Source organism: Spea bombifrons, chromosome 1, assembly GCF_027358695.1.
Source record: "Spea bombifrons isolate aSpeBom1 chromosome 1, aSpeBom1.2.pri, whole genome shotgun sequence".
Classification (NCBI taxonomy): Eukaryota; Metazoa; Chordata; class Amphibia; order Anura; family Pelobatidae; genus Spea; species Spea bombifrons.
This window is the reverse complement of record NC_071087.1, coordinates 92,542,679-92,559,610: the sequence shown is the minus strand read 5'-3', so window position 1 is coordinate 92,559,610 and position 16,932 is coordinate 92,542,679. Positions and strand designations below refer to the sequence as shown.

Below are 16,932 nucleotides of genomic sequence, written 5' to 3'. Positions count from 1 at the left end.
AGGTAGCGTTGTTAGGGCATGACATGTTTGAGATAGGAGAAAGAAGCAGAAGTAAATTGGTTGAGAATTTCTGAAGGTTACAGAGCTATTCCTGGTTAGGAAAGGTTGTTTGGAGTAAGGGAAGGAGTAGGATATAAGATGAGAAAGCAGGATAGGAAGTGGTGGTCAGAGAGGGAAAAAGGGGGAATTAGGAAAGTTAGTGAGAAAGCACATGGTAGAAAAAATAAGGTCCATGGTGTGGCCATGACCAAGAGTAGGGAACTAATGCTGTGTGAGATCAAAAAAGGAGGTAATGGAAAGAAATTTTGAAGCCTTGGGACTCAAAGAGGTGTCAACTGGGATGTTGATGTCTCCAAGGATGATAGATGGAACATCAGAGGAGAAGAAAAAGTGAAGCCACGAGAAGTGGTCAAGAAAAATGTTTGTAGGGCCAGGGGGACCGTATGTAACAACATAAGGAGATAAGGTTAAGTGGTGGACCTCAAATGAGGAGAAAGAGAGTGATGGAGAAGAGGGAGTAGATTGAAAAGTACAAGCTGGGGAGGGTAGGAAGCCTGCATCACCACCATTTCTGTCATCAGGTCTTATGGTGTGAGTGCGATAGAGGCCACCATGGGATAGAGCAACGGCAAAGGCAGTCTTATAAGAGGTTAGCCAGGTTTCGTTACACGCAGAGTGTCTATTCCAGAGAGCAAAAGTAAAAGGAGGGTGGGTAGTGGGAGTGGCAGGGCATGTGGACAAGATTATTGAGGTTTCTGGAATGTTGTGGCAGAGGATAGATAAAATATTAAATATTGAAGTATACCTACCACATTTCTCAGGAACAGCCTTTTTTTTGGAGTCCTGTCAAAATTGGGTTAGTCCTGGCATAAAAATACTGCCTATGCATAGTGCATTAAACTAAGACATTCACAGCCTGAACACTTGTAAATTAGCTCCAAACTACCCAGTATCTGTACTAGGTAGTCTAGAGCTCAATGCTGAAGGATCCCCCAGGATCTAGGAAGGAAACATTGGTGATGTCTATAGTGATAGCTACATGAAAACCATTATACTTTGTTCCCAGGTCCTTGCACTTTCTGTTCAATCCTACTGTAGAATACAAATCCTCCACTATTGGGCACCACTGTCTTTATTGCTGCAGGGTTGCTAATGCTTGTATCTCTCAGTCCCGCCTGTGTAATGTCAGGAGGCAGACAGAGGCTGAAAAAACAAACAGTGTTTGAGTGATATGGTGCTCAGAAAACAGTTCTTGAGAAAATAACCCAGAATGTTCTTTTTACTCATTATACCATTGGTAACCAAATGGACAGACAGCTGTTAAAGTCTCCTGTTCTCCAAAAGCGCAATTTAATTGTCCCACAATACTTTATATATGGCTTTTGAGTACACGAATGGGTGAGTCATCTAATAGACTGGAAGCTTCCTCTTCTGTATTAGTAACATAGAAAAATTTGATGGCAGAAACGAACCATTCGACCCATTTAGTCTAACCATTTTTTCTGATGTAACACTCAGATCTTAATCAGTTCTTGATCTAGTCTTATGTTAATAGTATTGTCCATATTCCCAATTTTAACACTTTTGTTTTCACTTCATTTTAGTAACTAGTTTTGTAGATCTGTTCACTTTCTATAACCAAAAATCTATGTGTATATATACTCCTATGCACCAGCAGCCCCAAGTGGTTGGAGGATGTACAGTTCCAACTTGTCAATTAATGAATCTACAAGATACTTCATTTATGTTGGTTTAAGTGAAATAAGTAGTGTCAAGTGTTACGCTCACATTTACACCACCTTGCATGTGCTTATGGCTTAGTGAATAGGTTCCATTTTTAACAATTTACCTCTCCCTACCAAGTCCTTATAGTTAAAAACTCAGCATAACCATTAACCATATGAGTTCAAGCAAACAGACTCTTTCTGAAGTATTTGATATAAATGTGTTATACATTTCCTTGTACATTTTTTATTGTAATGCCTTTCACTCCCTTTGGAAAATAAGACAGATATTTGGCAATAGATTAAATATAGTATTAGTTAAATGGACATGGCTCCCCTCCATAGGTTTAATAAGAAAGCAATTCAGAATATCAGAGATGAACTCAATGGAAGCCAAAAAATTAAATGTATTGTCTAGGAAAGAGTCACCCCATATTCCATAATTCAATTGGTAAATACTTTCTTAAACAAAACAATATTTAAATACCGTAAAGGGATGTCATCTTTTTGCAATCAAGATTTTTCAGCACTTTTAATTTTTTACCAAGTCTCCTATCTCAAGAAAAGGTTTATCCTCAACAAAATGTCACCTAAATGCCTTTATCAATAAAAAATACATATTTTTTAAAATATTAGGAATTACGAGTCAGTTTCCCAACATAAAAAGTAGAAGGTTATCACTAAATCACATGATAGCAATGAAGGAGCAATATAGGTTATCAGTGTGTTGTAACTACATGAGTTTTACAAAAAGTAAAGGCCATCAGATATATCAGGGATAACGAGCAGTCAGCACTCCAGCTGTTTTTGAACCACACTTCACATAACAAAATGTGTAAAATCAGAAAACAAACTGTTATTACAAAAAGTCAGTCATGATCCTGAATCTCAAACACTATGGATAAATAATGAAATATAATGTAACATTCATTAATATTAGAATATCCACTTAAGATAATGTTCTGCTTGTTTTCTTGCCTCTTCTTGTTATTCTGTCTTCTTTCTTGGTCAACATCTGCCCACCACCCGCTCTGTTATCCTGGCCTCCTGGAGTGCTTCTGCAACAGGGCGGAGCCTTGGCACACCAGGGGGAAAATCCTCACTCCCATTGGAGGAATGAAGGGAGGCTGTCCTCCTAGTGCGCTCCATGGGTCCGCCCTTTTGCAGAAGTACTCCAAGAGGTCAGAAAAATCTGGCCTCTTGATATACTTATGCAAAAGAGTTGAGCAGTGGTGATCCCCACGGGGAGGCCAGGTTAACTGATAAGAAAAAGCGTAGAAGACAGGCACATGGAAGCAGTTGGCAGAGATTAAGAGACTGAGAGATTGTGAGTAACAATGAGAGAGAGTGTGAAAAAATCAACAAAATACAAACAAAAATGTGGAACTCTCTGCTTCTTTTTCACTGGTTTTGTTGGGGGTTCCTCCTCATTCTTGGTCATTCGTATGAATTAATGAAATTGGCAAACTTTGTTAAGATTACAATTTGCACAGATCCAAATGCACAAGTCTAATATCTTCATCCCATTCAACGAACACGGTATGGTGTTACGGGGAAGCAATATATAGGGTTTTGATAAGAGGACCAACAGTGTTATATGTGAAAAGTGACTACAATGCAAAGTTTGAAAAGTGGTTTTATCAACATAGCAACCAATGCATGGCCCAATCCACAGGAATGTTTTATATTTTGTACTATAACAAGGATAATTTACTTTTTATATGTAACCCGATTGTTTGTCAAAATCCCCAAAAAGACCATACACAAATCATCAGATTAGAAATATTCCAATAATCACCAAATAACTAAAAATAAATGCAGCCATTATGTGGTCACACCAGTTGCATAACAGCAACCACATTATAGCAGAGGAACAGACTTCACTCAAATGACAACATCAACCTGGAAATATTGGTAAATAATCTACTTGTAGTAACTACATCCCTCCTACCTTTATTACAGAGTGTTTCACAGCTTTTCTTTTTTTAATCAAAGTAGTACCCTGTAGATTTAGGGTACAGCTACCTTTTTGGGGTTTTGTTTACTAAGAGAAATCATGTTACAATAACCAGCAGAAAATGCAAAGGCACAGTAAGGTGATATATATATATATATATATATATATATATATATATATACATATATAATACACATATATATATATATATACATACATACACATATTTATCTCACTGCTTCACTGTAGAACAAAAAAAAATCATAGCGTTTTCCCAGAGCACTCATAGGATATCATGTTTTATTTGTAGACAGATTATATTTTTTAAACATTTAGATTAACACAATGACGTTTCCTACCGGATCTTCAATCTTTTGATTCGCCATTAAGTCAGAAAGAAATTCATCCTGTTGACTTTCTCTTCTAATTAGAGGAAATTCATGAAGAAACACGGCACCTTCATCCCCTAATACCTGAAGAAACGAAAATATTACATATTTTCAATTATCTAAATGAATGTACATATACCTTGTAATATATTAATGAAATAGATTATGATTTAGCATGTTTATATATTTTGAGGTGGCGTATCAATACAAAAAATTCCGTGCAGAAAGGTAACCCTCCATAGAACACACCTTTTCTAAAAAAAGGCAATCACAATCACGATGGACATTCCCATAACGCACTGCAGGAGGCTCGAGTGCTTAGTTACATGATAGCTCCCACATTTTTACATAAACTTTTACTTAGTTAATATTTAAGATACAACTATACATATAGTGTCTTGTGGTTGGCCACCGAGTTACCCAAACTTTTAAGGCGGCAGTGATTTCAATGATCAGTTGTGTTGTTGTAAGACTGTAAATATAAGAAACGTAAGAGATATTCCCAACACAGAGGATGACATGCACCTAATATTTATATAGTATATATTTATGTTTATAAAGAATAAAGACTTAACAGTTTTAATCTTGACCATGTAGAGATCCACATTACCAGAACACATTAAAAACAAAACACAGGATCACTCCTCATGTTATAAGGTGGTTGGGGTCTTCATTAAGCTTCAAAATTATTCAGATGTTTGACAGATACTAAGTACAATTATGCAGTAAATCATGTGTCCAAAAACGTAACGCCCACTATAAATCCCATCTGTACTCTCATCTTGATAGTTTAGGCTCAATTAATATCAGGTTTTCCCTGAAGCTCCCTTAAATGTTGGCACCATGTTTGTGCAAACGCCTTTAAAACATGGCAAGTCAGTGCGCATTATTGAAACCTCATTACTGAAACTGAGTAGAACATTCAAATGTTTGCCAATATGCTTCTTTTTATCAGAGAACAGTTCAAAGTTCTTGTATCTTTACAATCCCTGGACGCAGTTCAAAGATGTCTTATGAAGCTTGTTTGGGGGGGTTGGTTGTAGTTGCTGTTGTTGATAGCTCTCCGGGGATTAGCAAAGTTGTTCCTCACTGACATGTTCCAGAACTTGCCTAACCACATGGTTTTAAAGTAGGAACCCATGGAGATTGAAAGGTACTGCTTTTTTTTTTATTATGAGCTGATATCCTGATAAAAACTAACCTCATAATACAGCAAGTTCTGTTGATTTTAATGAGAAGAAAATAGATTTGCGCAACGTACTGTGGAACATGGCACAGTACACAATTCGTAGTCTGTTACACCACTTAGAAGGATCATTTAAGACTCAAATGTAAAAGTAATTGAAAAAACTGTTCTCTTGAAATAATTCCTCAACTACTAAAACAGCAAATTCTGTAAGCCAACAACATTCTGCATCCAGATACTGAGACAACATGGTTATATAGATCCCCTTGCAGAAGCTTGTCCCCCAGGTGTCCCTGTTTGGGCATTAAGGGGAGAGACCTATACAAGTGTGACATTACTCCTCATAAAATACATCACCCTAATGCTTTTTTTCCTTTAAAACAAGGTTGTGGTTGTATGAATTGATTTTCCATAGTTGATGCATAGATATTTGTATTAGTTGCATAGAAGCAGAGTTTGATAAGAAATATTTGGTGATCAAGTTCTATTAAGCAGTCAATCAGTGGCAGGAAAGTGCTCCCATTGAAATGACACAGGAGCACACAGAAGCTGACTGGAGCTGTGTATATCATGTGCAGGGAGTTCGGTTGACAGTTAACTAGGGGGTGAGAAAACGGCAAATGGCTATGGGGGGGCTCTGAGGAATCCCACTTGCATTTTCAAATGGACAAGATAAGTGCATATGATGGTTGGAGTCCTCGTCTCATCACCACATACCTATCCCATGAATGTTTCAATCCCCTCACTGTATTAGCCTCTACCACTTCTGCTAACAGGCCGTTCCGCTTATCTACCATCCACTCAGTAAAGTGAAAAGATAAAAAACTGGGGCAAATTCCAAGCCCCAAGCTCTCTTTGCTTCCAATAAACCAAGCAGGCATGCTTGTAAGGTGCCATTCTTTAAGCGGCACTGCAGAGGGCAAATAGAGAAAGGCTTTACACGCCCATTTAGCCTCATACAGTATTTAAAGCTAGTTGTAGCCATTTGTGCCACTTTACATACATGTCCTGCTTACAAAATCATTTCCATTTAAAAAAAAACAATTAGAATGTAGACACTGCCAAATGTCTATGCTGCTAGAGTTGTTTGGAATGTGAATCTGGCCCTTCAATTGTTATTAGAGAAGAAATCTGGTGCCCCAATTTTAGGAAATGAGGTAGTATAACCTCCAAACCCATTGGCAGCCTCTCTGATATAAATGAAAATACAGAAACTTAAAGCGTAACCCCCATTCGGTTGCATGCTGCCTTTTGCACTGGACCTTAATATTAAATTACTAATGTTAAGGTTTATATGATCTAATTTTCCTATTTTTTACGTGTGCTCGTAGATTTTTTAATACTTTGCAAATTGTGGTCAATTAAACGTGCCAAGCAATGAGAATTTTTGATTACAAAATGGTATAAATATATTCTGTTTATTTCCAGCACATGTCCGTAAGAACAAAACCACCTAAAAGGAAAATGCCTTAGCAGTGAAGAAACTGGTTTAGAAAACCAGAAGCTGATCGTAGTCCTGCCCAAGTAACAGCTTTCGCTCTGGCTTCAACCCAGCCAACAACCCTCGCTGTTCTTAATTCATATCTGCAATTTAGAATTGTGCAAACTGGTGCCAGGGTATATTCATGACAGCCTTATGGGAGCATTAGGTACCAAAACAAATAGCTGCATTTTAAGCTGACCTGACAGTTCTAGCATTACATATATGCTCAGCAGTTCTGTCATTTTAGGGGCCATGTACCATTTTTCCCTACCGTTAACCAGTATAGAGAAAAGTACATATTTGTTTTTACCGAGTGCTTGATCTTAATCATATTAATGATGGTATGGTTGCATAATCAATGTCTCCCAAATGCCTCCAGGAGCTTCTGATAGCCAAAGCCATAGTTCCCAGGTATGCTGTAGTAGTTTGCGCAAATTCGGTCCTGAATATGTCAGTGGGCGTTCCTGCTGGCATCCCGGGAAATACCCTAATTTAGAGGAAATAGGCAGGGAGTGGGGCATGTCAAGACCCCGCTCCCACGACCTGGAGCATTCGGGTGTTGAGTGGCGTCTCTGGGTCAAACCTGGAGAGTTCCCAGGTATGATAATGTATCACTATACACAATGCCCGCAAGTGTATTTGGTAAAAAAAAAAAAGGATAGTCTTAAAGGGGATTTGTATTTCCAGCAGTTATAGCACCTATCAAATACTTGTGCTATGACATGATCCTGGCACTGGATATAGGTTGCCGGTCAGGAAACCTTACCGTGCTAGCCCCTACCCCACCATCTATATGCCTTCTCCCTCTCAAATAAACGGCCGACAGATCTGCTGGATTATTAAGACAAAAGCCCGTTGACACGTGTCTTTATTTAACTATGAAAATCAGTGATAAGGCTTCCTAAAGGCCGGGACCCACCCCCAAGCACTTAAACGCCACTAATCACTACACGGAGTTACCCACTCTCCTTGCTACTTGCTATGTATCACAACACATTCGCTTGGGCAAACTTTTAACACTCCTTGCCGCGTTCCCGCCCCACAAGCCGTAACTGCATTAGCAAGTGGTAACACCTTAAACACGTAACTTAACCATGTAACAGAAGGGAAAACACTCTCAGTAATCACCACTGGAACCCGCCACTGCTAGCGACCTCATTAAAGTCTTCCCGCCACTTTTCCAAAACAGAAAAAGAAGCCCTAACTAAAACCCACTCCTTATATAACCTACCCAAACTTCCTGTCACCTCCACCATTTTTATGCTTCTTAACCTTTTAACCCCTAAACTGCCGCATCATGTTTGTAACCTAATCAAGGCCGGATCATGTTGCCCTTTCTTTTATTTGTAGGCACATAGCCGTGAGTGATTAATACAATACATAAATTTAAGGGGTATGACAAGACAAGAATTGACAGACTAAGACAAACCGATACATTCGGTGGAGAGAGCCCTGCTCCCAAGCTTACAATTGTTTATTATTAATATGTTTCAAGGTTAGAATTATATAACTCTCAAAATACTGCAGAGTATTTTTTAAACATTCAATTCTTGATTGGATTTTCAAAATACTTTTAGTCAAACAGATATATATATACACTCACTGGCAATTTTTTTAGTTACACCTTGCTGGACCACCTTTTGCCTTCAGAACTAACCTCTCATCCTCTTGTCTCAGATGACCTCTAGTTTTTTTTATATAAAATTAGGTGATGGGGCTATTTATTCAGTAGCAGCTCTTACAATGAATTTACACTCTTTTTTTGTTTCAGCCCTTCTCCCTCTCTGAATATGTGTATCTAATCATAGCTGCAACCAGATATCTTGGAGCTCAGTTAAAAAAGCAGTTCATCTTCCAAAGTTTGTGCCTCATCTTCCTAGACCACCGTCTAATATTAGCTACCCATTATCCTTGCGCATTTTAGACCAATTTTATTCTTTTCAGATTGTTCTCCCCCTGGTCCCCGAATTATACATTTATTGCATTCTGAATTACACTGCACCTATTCATAACCTATGCTTTTAAATACATCCCATTTGTGTTGTAGACATGTCGGGCATTTTAAGTCATTGAATACTCCAGCTTTGCTGCCAAGCTGGCTGGTTGCTATTAATATGTAGGCCAATGATGAACGTAAGTATAAAATTTTAGGATGTAGATTTTAGAAGGTGGTACTTTCGAATGCTTGCCTTGTAGACATTAAAGAGACTACCAACTCTACCACACAGCAGTGTTTGGCACCATAACATTAAACATCATGTGTGTTCAGTGAAACTAAATCCAGTTTTATAGATTATGTGAGCTTTATGGGTAGCCAAAGACAACACATTACCTGCCCTATTCCAGTTTTCCACTTGTTTAAAGCCATTAGTCGCATACTTCGTAGACCATTTAAAGCGGTAGGGGTTTTTAGAAATTTTAAAACAACTCCACAGTTTACAGTGGCTTTGCCACACAACATGGTTTATTAAAACTGAAATACAGTTAATGCACTCACCCGTATAATACTTGTGCTGTCATCTAATTCACACGTCACAATATGCAATTGGCTTTGAATTTATTTTGGCCTGAGAACCGATCCCCGACTTGCAAGCGAAAAATAAAATATGTAGCTTTGTATTCCACAATAAACAAACAATATTAAATATATTAAGAAAATATGTAGAGTGGCACTTGAGTAAACATCTTTAGATAGAGACAGACATGTAGGTAGATGGATAGGCCGATAAATATTTCTCTTATATGATACATAAATATAAGATCCTATTAGATTTATTGATGCACACGCCATAGAAAGTATTTCATGCAGACAGCATTCTTTTTAATAGGCTGTAATCATACCTGGGAACTTATTGGCTCCGGCTACCCGGATCCTTCCCTTGTGGGACGCAGCCAGGACTGCACACTGAGGTCAGCGGGCGGTCCCGCTTACGTTGATGGGCGGTCCAGCTGATGTTGGTGGGTGGTCCCGCTGACGTTGGGGGCTTTCCCGCTGATGGCAGTAGGAAACACCCCCATATTAAGGAAAATGGTCGGGGAGCAGGGCGTGTCAAGACCCCGCTCCCGCGACCCGGAGGATTCGGGTCTTGCACCGGAGGAGCAGCGCTCACCCGGCAATCTCCAGGTGAAACCCAGAGAGTTCCCAGGTATGGCTGTAATACCCTCTGTTATCCCTTATTTACATGCATATAATAGAACAGTAAATGGTTCAAGAAATAAGCCAATGGACACTTATTTAGGATTAATACATATATATATATATATGTATATATATATATATATATATATATATATACAGCAAGTAACTATAAAAGATTATATAATTAAACCTTGTACAGGTCATAGATATAAAGTGTACCCACATCAGAGGCAGTCACATTGGAGTGCACATTGGTGAACTCTCATAATTCACATGAACTTTCCAAGGTTTCCTTTCAACAGAAGTATGTGGAAAATTTGATCATGGGGTGCAGTAAAGAAATTGCCTAAACAATATAAGAAATATTCGTAAGTAAGAAATAGCATGCACTTTAATGTGATTGAGCTGCATGGGTTTTGCAAATTACATTTCTATTCAGTCCAGGATTTTTTCTTATCCTGCATCTAGAGAGGAAACATTTCGTAGTTGAATAGAAGAAGGAATGAATCCTTTAGTCTCTTCATCTGAAGAGACTAACCTATTAGCACCAAGTACAATTCCAAATACCAACATGCTTCCCAAGCAAGTCTTTTATTCAGCTGTGAATTGTTCTCAATAGAAAATCATTCAGCTTCTCTTGAAATATATTTAGTCTGCCCCCTCTTACTCTGCCACTCTCCAAAGACTTTCTTAGCTGATGTTCCCCTGGCTTCTTTAAACACTTCAGTCAAGGAAAAATGCTATTGTTTGAATTATTTTCAGCGGTTAAACATTTACAAAAGACCAGTCTGTTTAAAGCATCCACTCTAGAATTATAGAAGCTGCATTTCAGTCCCCACACTGGACATACAAAAGAAAAATAAAGGGATAGTAGCTTAAGAATTATGGCAGGAATACTTCTTTAAACAACCCCACCGGCTCTGGTTTAAACCACTAAACCACAGGCTGACATTGATTGCGGAGGGGCTGTCAAGCAAAACACACGCTTACACTTGACCTGTGGTGTTCTGACAAGAGAGAAAGCCAATATCATCCCATCAAGATGTATGGCGGATTAATGCTTACAAAAAGCACTCCCGCACTTCTGCTGCTAAATAACTCTCGCTTGCTACCCTTAATGTTAACTGTGGGAAAGAAAGATGAGTACACACACAGACCTACTAATCACAGACCAACAACGGATGACAAAGCTTCTCAGTAAGATTTGTCTTGTTTCATGTCACTGGCCTTTCAAGGAATTGTAAAGAAAATTCACAGCCAACAGACACATTGACTGGTCCCAATGATGGCTCTGAGTGATTCATGGGTTTATTTACATCAGACATACCTGCAGTGGACACAGATAAGAATCTCACTATTGTCTATAGTAAGCACACAATGATAGAACACAAAGTGGCTTGAGCAGAATTTACAGTGTGAAGTTATTTTGTGAACGCAATCTGAATTGGATGTTGGCTGATGAAATCAGGAACACTATTTAAATGTGTGGATCAAATGTTAAAACTATGTATGAAGGTACTGTTCTACCTTGTCTAATTAAAGGGACACTACGATGTACCAGGCAGCCTCAACAATTAAGAATATACATCCTTCGATCTGTAAAATAAGTAATAAATAAAATCAAATTCTCTTAGGAAAGGCTTTAGCTCCAGAGCTGTAACACACCATGCCTTCAGTGGTCCCATTTTTTGGCTTGAAGCAGCCAATTAGCAGCATTCCATGCATGTGCACGGGGTCTCGTTAGAGCCCCTGGATCAACTGTGTTAGTCTAGTAACTAGGGGGTATATAAAGAGGCAAATGCATACGAAGGAATACTGCAGAACCCCTCCATGCATTTGAAACGGAGGGGGTAAACGATAATGTAAAAGACCTACTCAGCTATATAACATGAAAGCAGAAACTGATAGGCTGTCATAGAAGCTAAAAAGCCAACTCAAAAGTTTCTGTGTTCTTTCATGTAATTAATCCTTCAGAGGAGAACATCTAATGTGTCTTCAATTCACGTAGAACTCCAGTGAATAGAAAAGTAAAGTTTATGGCAACTTCAACATGCACTGTGCCTAGAGACCTGGAATTATAAGTGTACACAAATGGTTGGAGCCCTTAGGTATTTTTAAATCATTTAGTTTTGTTTCAAAATGTTACATATTTATATGCCGTTTTGCTCGATTAAAAGACAAGGTTTTTTTCGAGGTCGTCTTCTAAACAGAGGTCTGACTAAGATCCTGGATCCCCCTCTCTGGCAGTCGGTGGGCGTCTGTGCGATGCACGCAGACAACCTCCGCTGCTGCCGGCACTTCCTCCACATCCAGCACTTCCGCCAGCATCACATGACCTTCCGGTGCTTATTCATAGATGTGCATAACTGGCGGCAGGTTGGCAAATAAAAATAAATAAAAACAAAAAATCTATTTTTCTCAATCATAGTTTTTATTAAATATGAAAAAATAGTTTACATGTGAATTAATATTTACTAGTAAAACTTTGTTCTTATAGGGTAGTCTTATATTCAGGCTTTTTCTTTTTTCCCTAAATTAATATTCAAATTTTGGGGGGGTCATCTTATAATCAGGGTCGTCTTAAATCAAGCAAATACGGTATTTCACTGATAAACAAGTTTTAATTATTTTTCTAACCATGAGTGTTTTCCTATTTTACTTAAAGACCAAGGCTACTTAAAATCAAAAGTATCAGATATCCTTCTTTTGGTCACATGCTTGTGTGGTGTTCTCAAACCCAACAAGATAAGAAAGCCATCAGACGTTCTATTTTTGGGTCACAGACCTGTAATAAGAGTGAGTATTGGATGTTTGTTACTTGTACTGGATTTACCGAGTTGACTTATAGCCATATGGTTATGCAGTGGTGCATAACCATAACTTTGTAGGGAGTACACCTGACTTTGACATGGGCTAGCATTAGTTAGAATGGAAACCTATTCCACTGGGATATAATATCATACCATGGTACCTATAGTCAATGGGGTAACAAATCAGATGAATCTTTCATATTAGGGCTGCTGGTAAACGACCCATTAGGAAGACCTGCAGATGATTGGCACAGCAGGGCTCTGCTGCTGAGGATGTACAATCCATCCCTTTCCTATGAGCCACTTACCCTTTCCACAGCTAAAGGGGTTAAAGCTGTTTAATTCAGAGCACTTCAATATGAAGAACACATCTGGAATACTGTCCTCCATGATGAGTCAATTACAAGAAAAAAAGACAAAAATGTCTTTTCAGGACTGCTATTTATTCAGAAACACCTTCATCATAGTGTTCATGGTGATGCAGTCCCCCCCTTTTCTTTAGTATGAACATACAAATGCTATCCCGAAGTCATTAACACCATAGCCCAAAGACAAGAGGTTTACAACCTGGCAGACAACTGTTGGATCTGCATCACATTGTAAAACATCACAGGTAAAACCTATAATGTATCCTCTTTTAAGATGCCTTGGCAGTAATCTTTTCAGCATATGTATTAAAGTAAAAACATAAGATAAATATTTGTCTACTCTAGAATATTGTATAAATGTAAAATCATACCATACCCTTTTTATAATGGTGGTTTACTGTATATTGTACAGTCATGTTGGAAAAAGTAAAAAATAAAAATATAGATAAAGGGATGTCCTAATCCAGATTTTGCAGATAGGGTTCAACAAGGTGTTACCATAACATCATGAGCCAAATGTGTTCCAAACAGCCTGAAAACGCAACTAGTCTTTGCTTAGATAAGCAGGCAAGTGTAAGGATGTGGGATACAAATCTGCAATACCGCTGTGTTTTTGTGTGCACTGGTACTATAATAGTGCTCTTTATGAAATGTTATCAGGTGAAAATTGTCCATCAAGAGAACATGAAGTCCATCTTGTCAGCCTTTCCATGGACATCATGTGTACTGTTTTGAACATTCTTAATCCGTTACTGCAGATGAACAATGACTGCAGGTGTGCCCTGTGCCGTATATATATGACAGACAAAGTAACCTCAGGAAATAAAGCTAATGAATACAACCATCAACAATCAGGAAAGCATTCTAGAGGTGAATCAAGGAAGCATAGCTTTTCTCAGGATGATGAGATCAAGCGACTCCAGGCAGAAATTTTGGATAGAGGAGACAACTGACAGATCTGGAGGAGAGTATGGTCACTAAAGAGCATTAGCTCGCCAGACAGAAACACCTCCTGCAACATCAGCTGCTCTGTTCTTGCAGTTGCAAGACCTGGACTGAAAACTTTCGCTTCTTGATTAAAACCCCTGTAACAAATGCCTGTAAATAAAGCTTAGACTTAGAACAAAACAGTTTGCATTTATAGTTGGGTTTTTTTGTTTTTTGTTTTTTACCAAAAAGGCCACTTTGTCTTCTGTTTTCTGCACTTATATCCTGATAACTTGATCCTATTGGGTTCTCTAGGGCCTGTGCTCTGCTTAGTACAACAATATAGCAAAAGCAGGACTGCTGGGCAGCTACCCAGAACAGCTAGACAGTTCCTGAAAATTAGGACTGTCCTGTAAATCCATGGGAGATATGGATTTATATCTGTGGCAGGAGACTCCATAATGTAAATATCTAGAAATGTAACATCATCCTTCATGTGTTGAGTAAAAGAGTAGTTACACGTAAGACAAGTAATAATCATTAATTCTCCATATGTGTGAAACCACCAGCAGCTGAAGAGGATAGCTACTGAAAAAATATGTGCGTATGAAAGTCTGCCTTCTTTTAGCTTTAGTTGCATGGTGCACTTATCAGGGTTAATCGGTTTATTTGTACCATTTTGGAAAGATGCCAATCAGCTGAAAGGAAGGAAATTTGACTCCTTAGCCTTAAAGCCAATGATATTTGTTCCAAAGGCACTAACCGCCAACAATTACTATTTAAACAATAAAACCACTATGCCATTGCCAGCTGCACAACATGTATAAAATAAATTAATTTGATCATTTGTTATTTTCAATTCCAAGAATGTGTCTTGCCTTAGGCATTCCCAAAGGTCTAACAGACGTATAGACATCTTCTCGTCTAAAAATGTTTACTGTACAATGTTTTCATTCTTGCGTCATGGATCACAATGGGCAGTGACATATACTTTTCATTCTTCTGGGTGAGGCCAAATGAAAAGCAAAACAAAGCATTGTTGCATATGACATAGTTAGCATTTTAGAAATTACTCATTTTACTTTTAATTGTTGGTAAAACATGTGGTTGAAAATCAGCACTTAACATGCTTTACTTTTGTTACCATTCTTACAGCGCCAGAGCTTGTGAGGTTTAAGTTAATTACATTGTGGGAAATAATAACACAATAAGGATGTCATATCATACGCTGTCACTTCTTGATTGGGTTTATTCACATGTCATGATTTGCAGGTTGAAATTAATCATTTTAATCCACCGACATAACAATACATGATGAAGGACCAAACCTGTTGAGGTTCTCGTCTTGCATATCTGTGAAATTAGTATGCATTATTTGACCCTATTCTGTCATCTGCAGATTCCTTCCGTCACACATTCTGAAGGGGACAGTTCTATATTTTACTCATATTTAATGATATCTAAGCACCCTGCCACAGATATATTACATCCCATCCTAAGATAAATCACAGCTGAAATCCCTACTTGAATACAGATGACATTGCTCCTTATCTTCTGACAATGTCTTTAATTTCATACTTATTAGAATCATTTGGATGCCACCATCATTATGGAATCCCTATTTCAGAATATCCTGTACGGTATGTGGTTGACTGTAAAAGGGTTAATGTCTCAGTCAGATCATTTACAAAATCTTTACGGCATGAGTTCTTAAGAAAGGGTTGAAGGCTAGCTCACTGAGCCATATCAGACATCTCAACTCTCCCGGAAGTTCAGAGAGTTTCCCTCACGCCCGCAAACTGCAACAGACACCCTGGAAATAGAGCGAGCATGTGCGAGAGTTCATTATGACCATTGAACTCGCTCTCCAAAAAATCAGGTGTGTATGTGCTCTGGTCCTCATCTGTGGTGCCTCTTGATTGGTCTCGCTCTGCTTACTAACCTATCATTTTTCTCGGTAGGCGGGATTTAAAGCACAAAAGAGACCAATCACTGCTGTGTCACACGCTCTCCTAGGGTCTCCAGAGCCCGTCTACCCCAGAGAATGAAGAGGGCACATAATACCAGGGGCGGAGGGCCATAATACATGGGGTTGGGGTCTAGTGGCCAGTGAAGCCACCTCCCTGAAATGATTTTTTTCAGGTTGGGATGTCTGCCATATTGGCATGGTATAGACAGTAACACTACTTGTGGTGGCCATTTTATTAAATGACTCTTAGGCACCTGCGTTTTGCATGTTTAATTCAGTTTAGCACACAATAATCAGTATGATACTCTTTAATAAACCAGAACATATCATTTTCTTATTTTGGTAAAAGGATACAAACTAAAAAAGTGGGTGAAGATAATCTCTAATTGTATAATTCTGCCTTGGTTGTTGAGTTCCATACTTTATCTAGAGGCTGTTTACTGACAGTGTATAACACTAAGAAGTCACATGATTAGCAGTGTGTTGGCAAATCTGGATATTTTCTCTTAAACGCTTCCTACTAACGCTGTTGAAGCTGCCAAAATATATCGGAATCCTTCCTCTCCCCACACCCAATCCCTATAGGTCACCAACCTTCTCAATTCTGTACTGACAACAGAGACACCCTGAAAATAAATGACTAAATCTACACTTTTTCCACATGTACAGAACTGTGTGCCAAGGATCCAAGTTGAGATAAATTGTCACCCTTTTAAATGGTATTTTAGTTGGATGAAATGTTTGATCTTTTTAGCCTTTTTATCATTCTTAAAATATCTATGCGTGTACAGCATAATGTGTTTCATCGAAATGGTGACTGATGTCCTTATTTTACCTTTTTCTGCTAAGCTTTTCAACTAAACTTCAATATTTTAAAATAGAGAAAAGATCGGAAAAAAACATGTATAAGCTAACACATTTTTCGTAATAATATAATGGGAATTCCAACGCTTAAAGTTCATAAAATAGGTTATAAAATT

At 38.3% G+C, this 16,932-nt stretch overlaps 1 protein-coding gene across 1 annotated transcript in view; it reads right to left on the bottom strand.

Moving 5' to 3' along the window:
* The window catches only part of ADAMTSL1 (ADAMTS like 1), a 366,597-nt gene that overhangs the window by 283,566 nt on the left and 66,099 nt on the right, over positions 1-16,932 (bottom strand). The window contains exon 2 of the mRNA XM_053465892.1: positions 4,041-4,154. Coding sequence (XP_053321867.1) covers positions 4,041-4,154 — 114 coding nt within the window. The remainder of the gene's footprint in view (positions 1-4,040; positions 4,155-16,932) is intronic.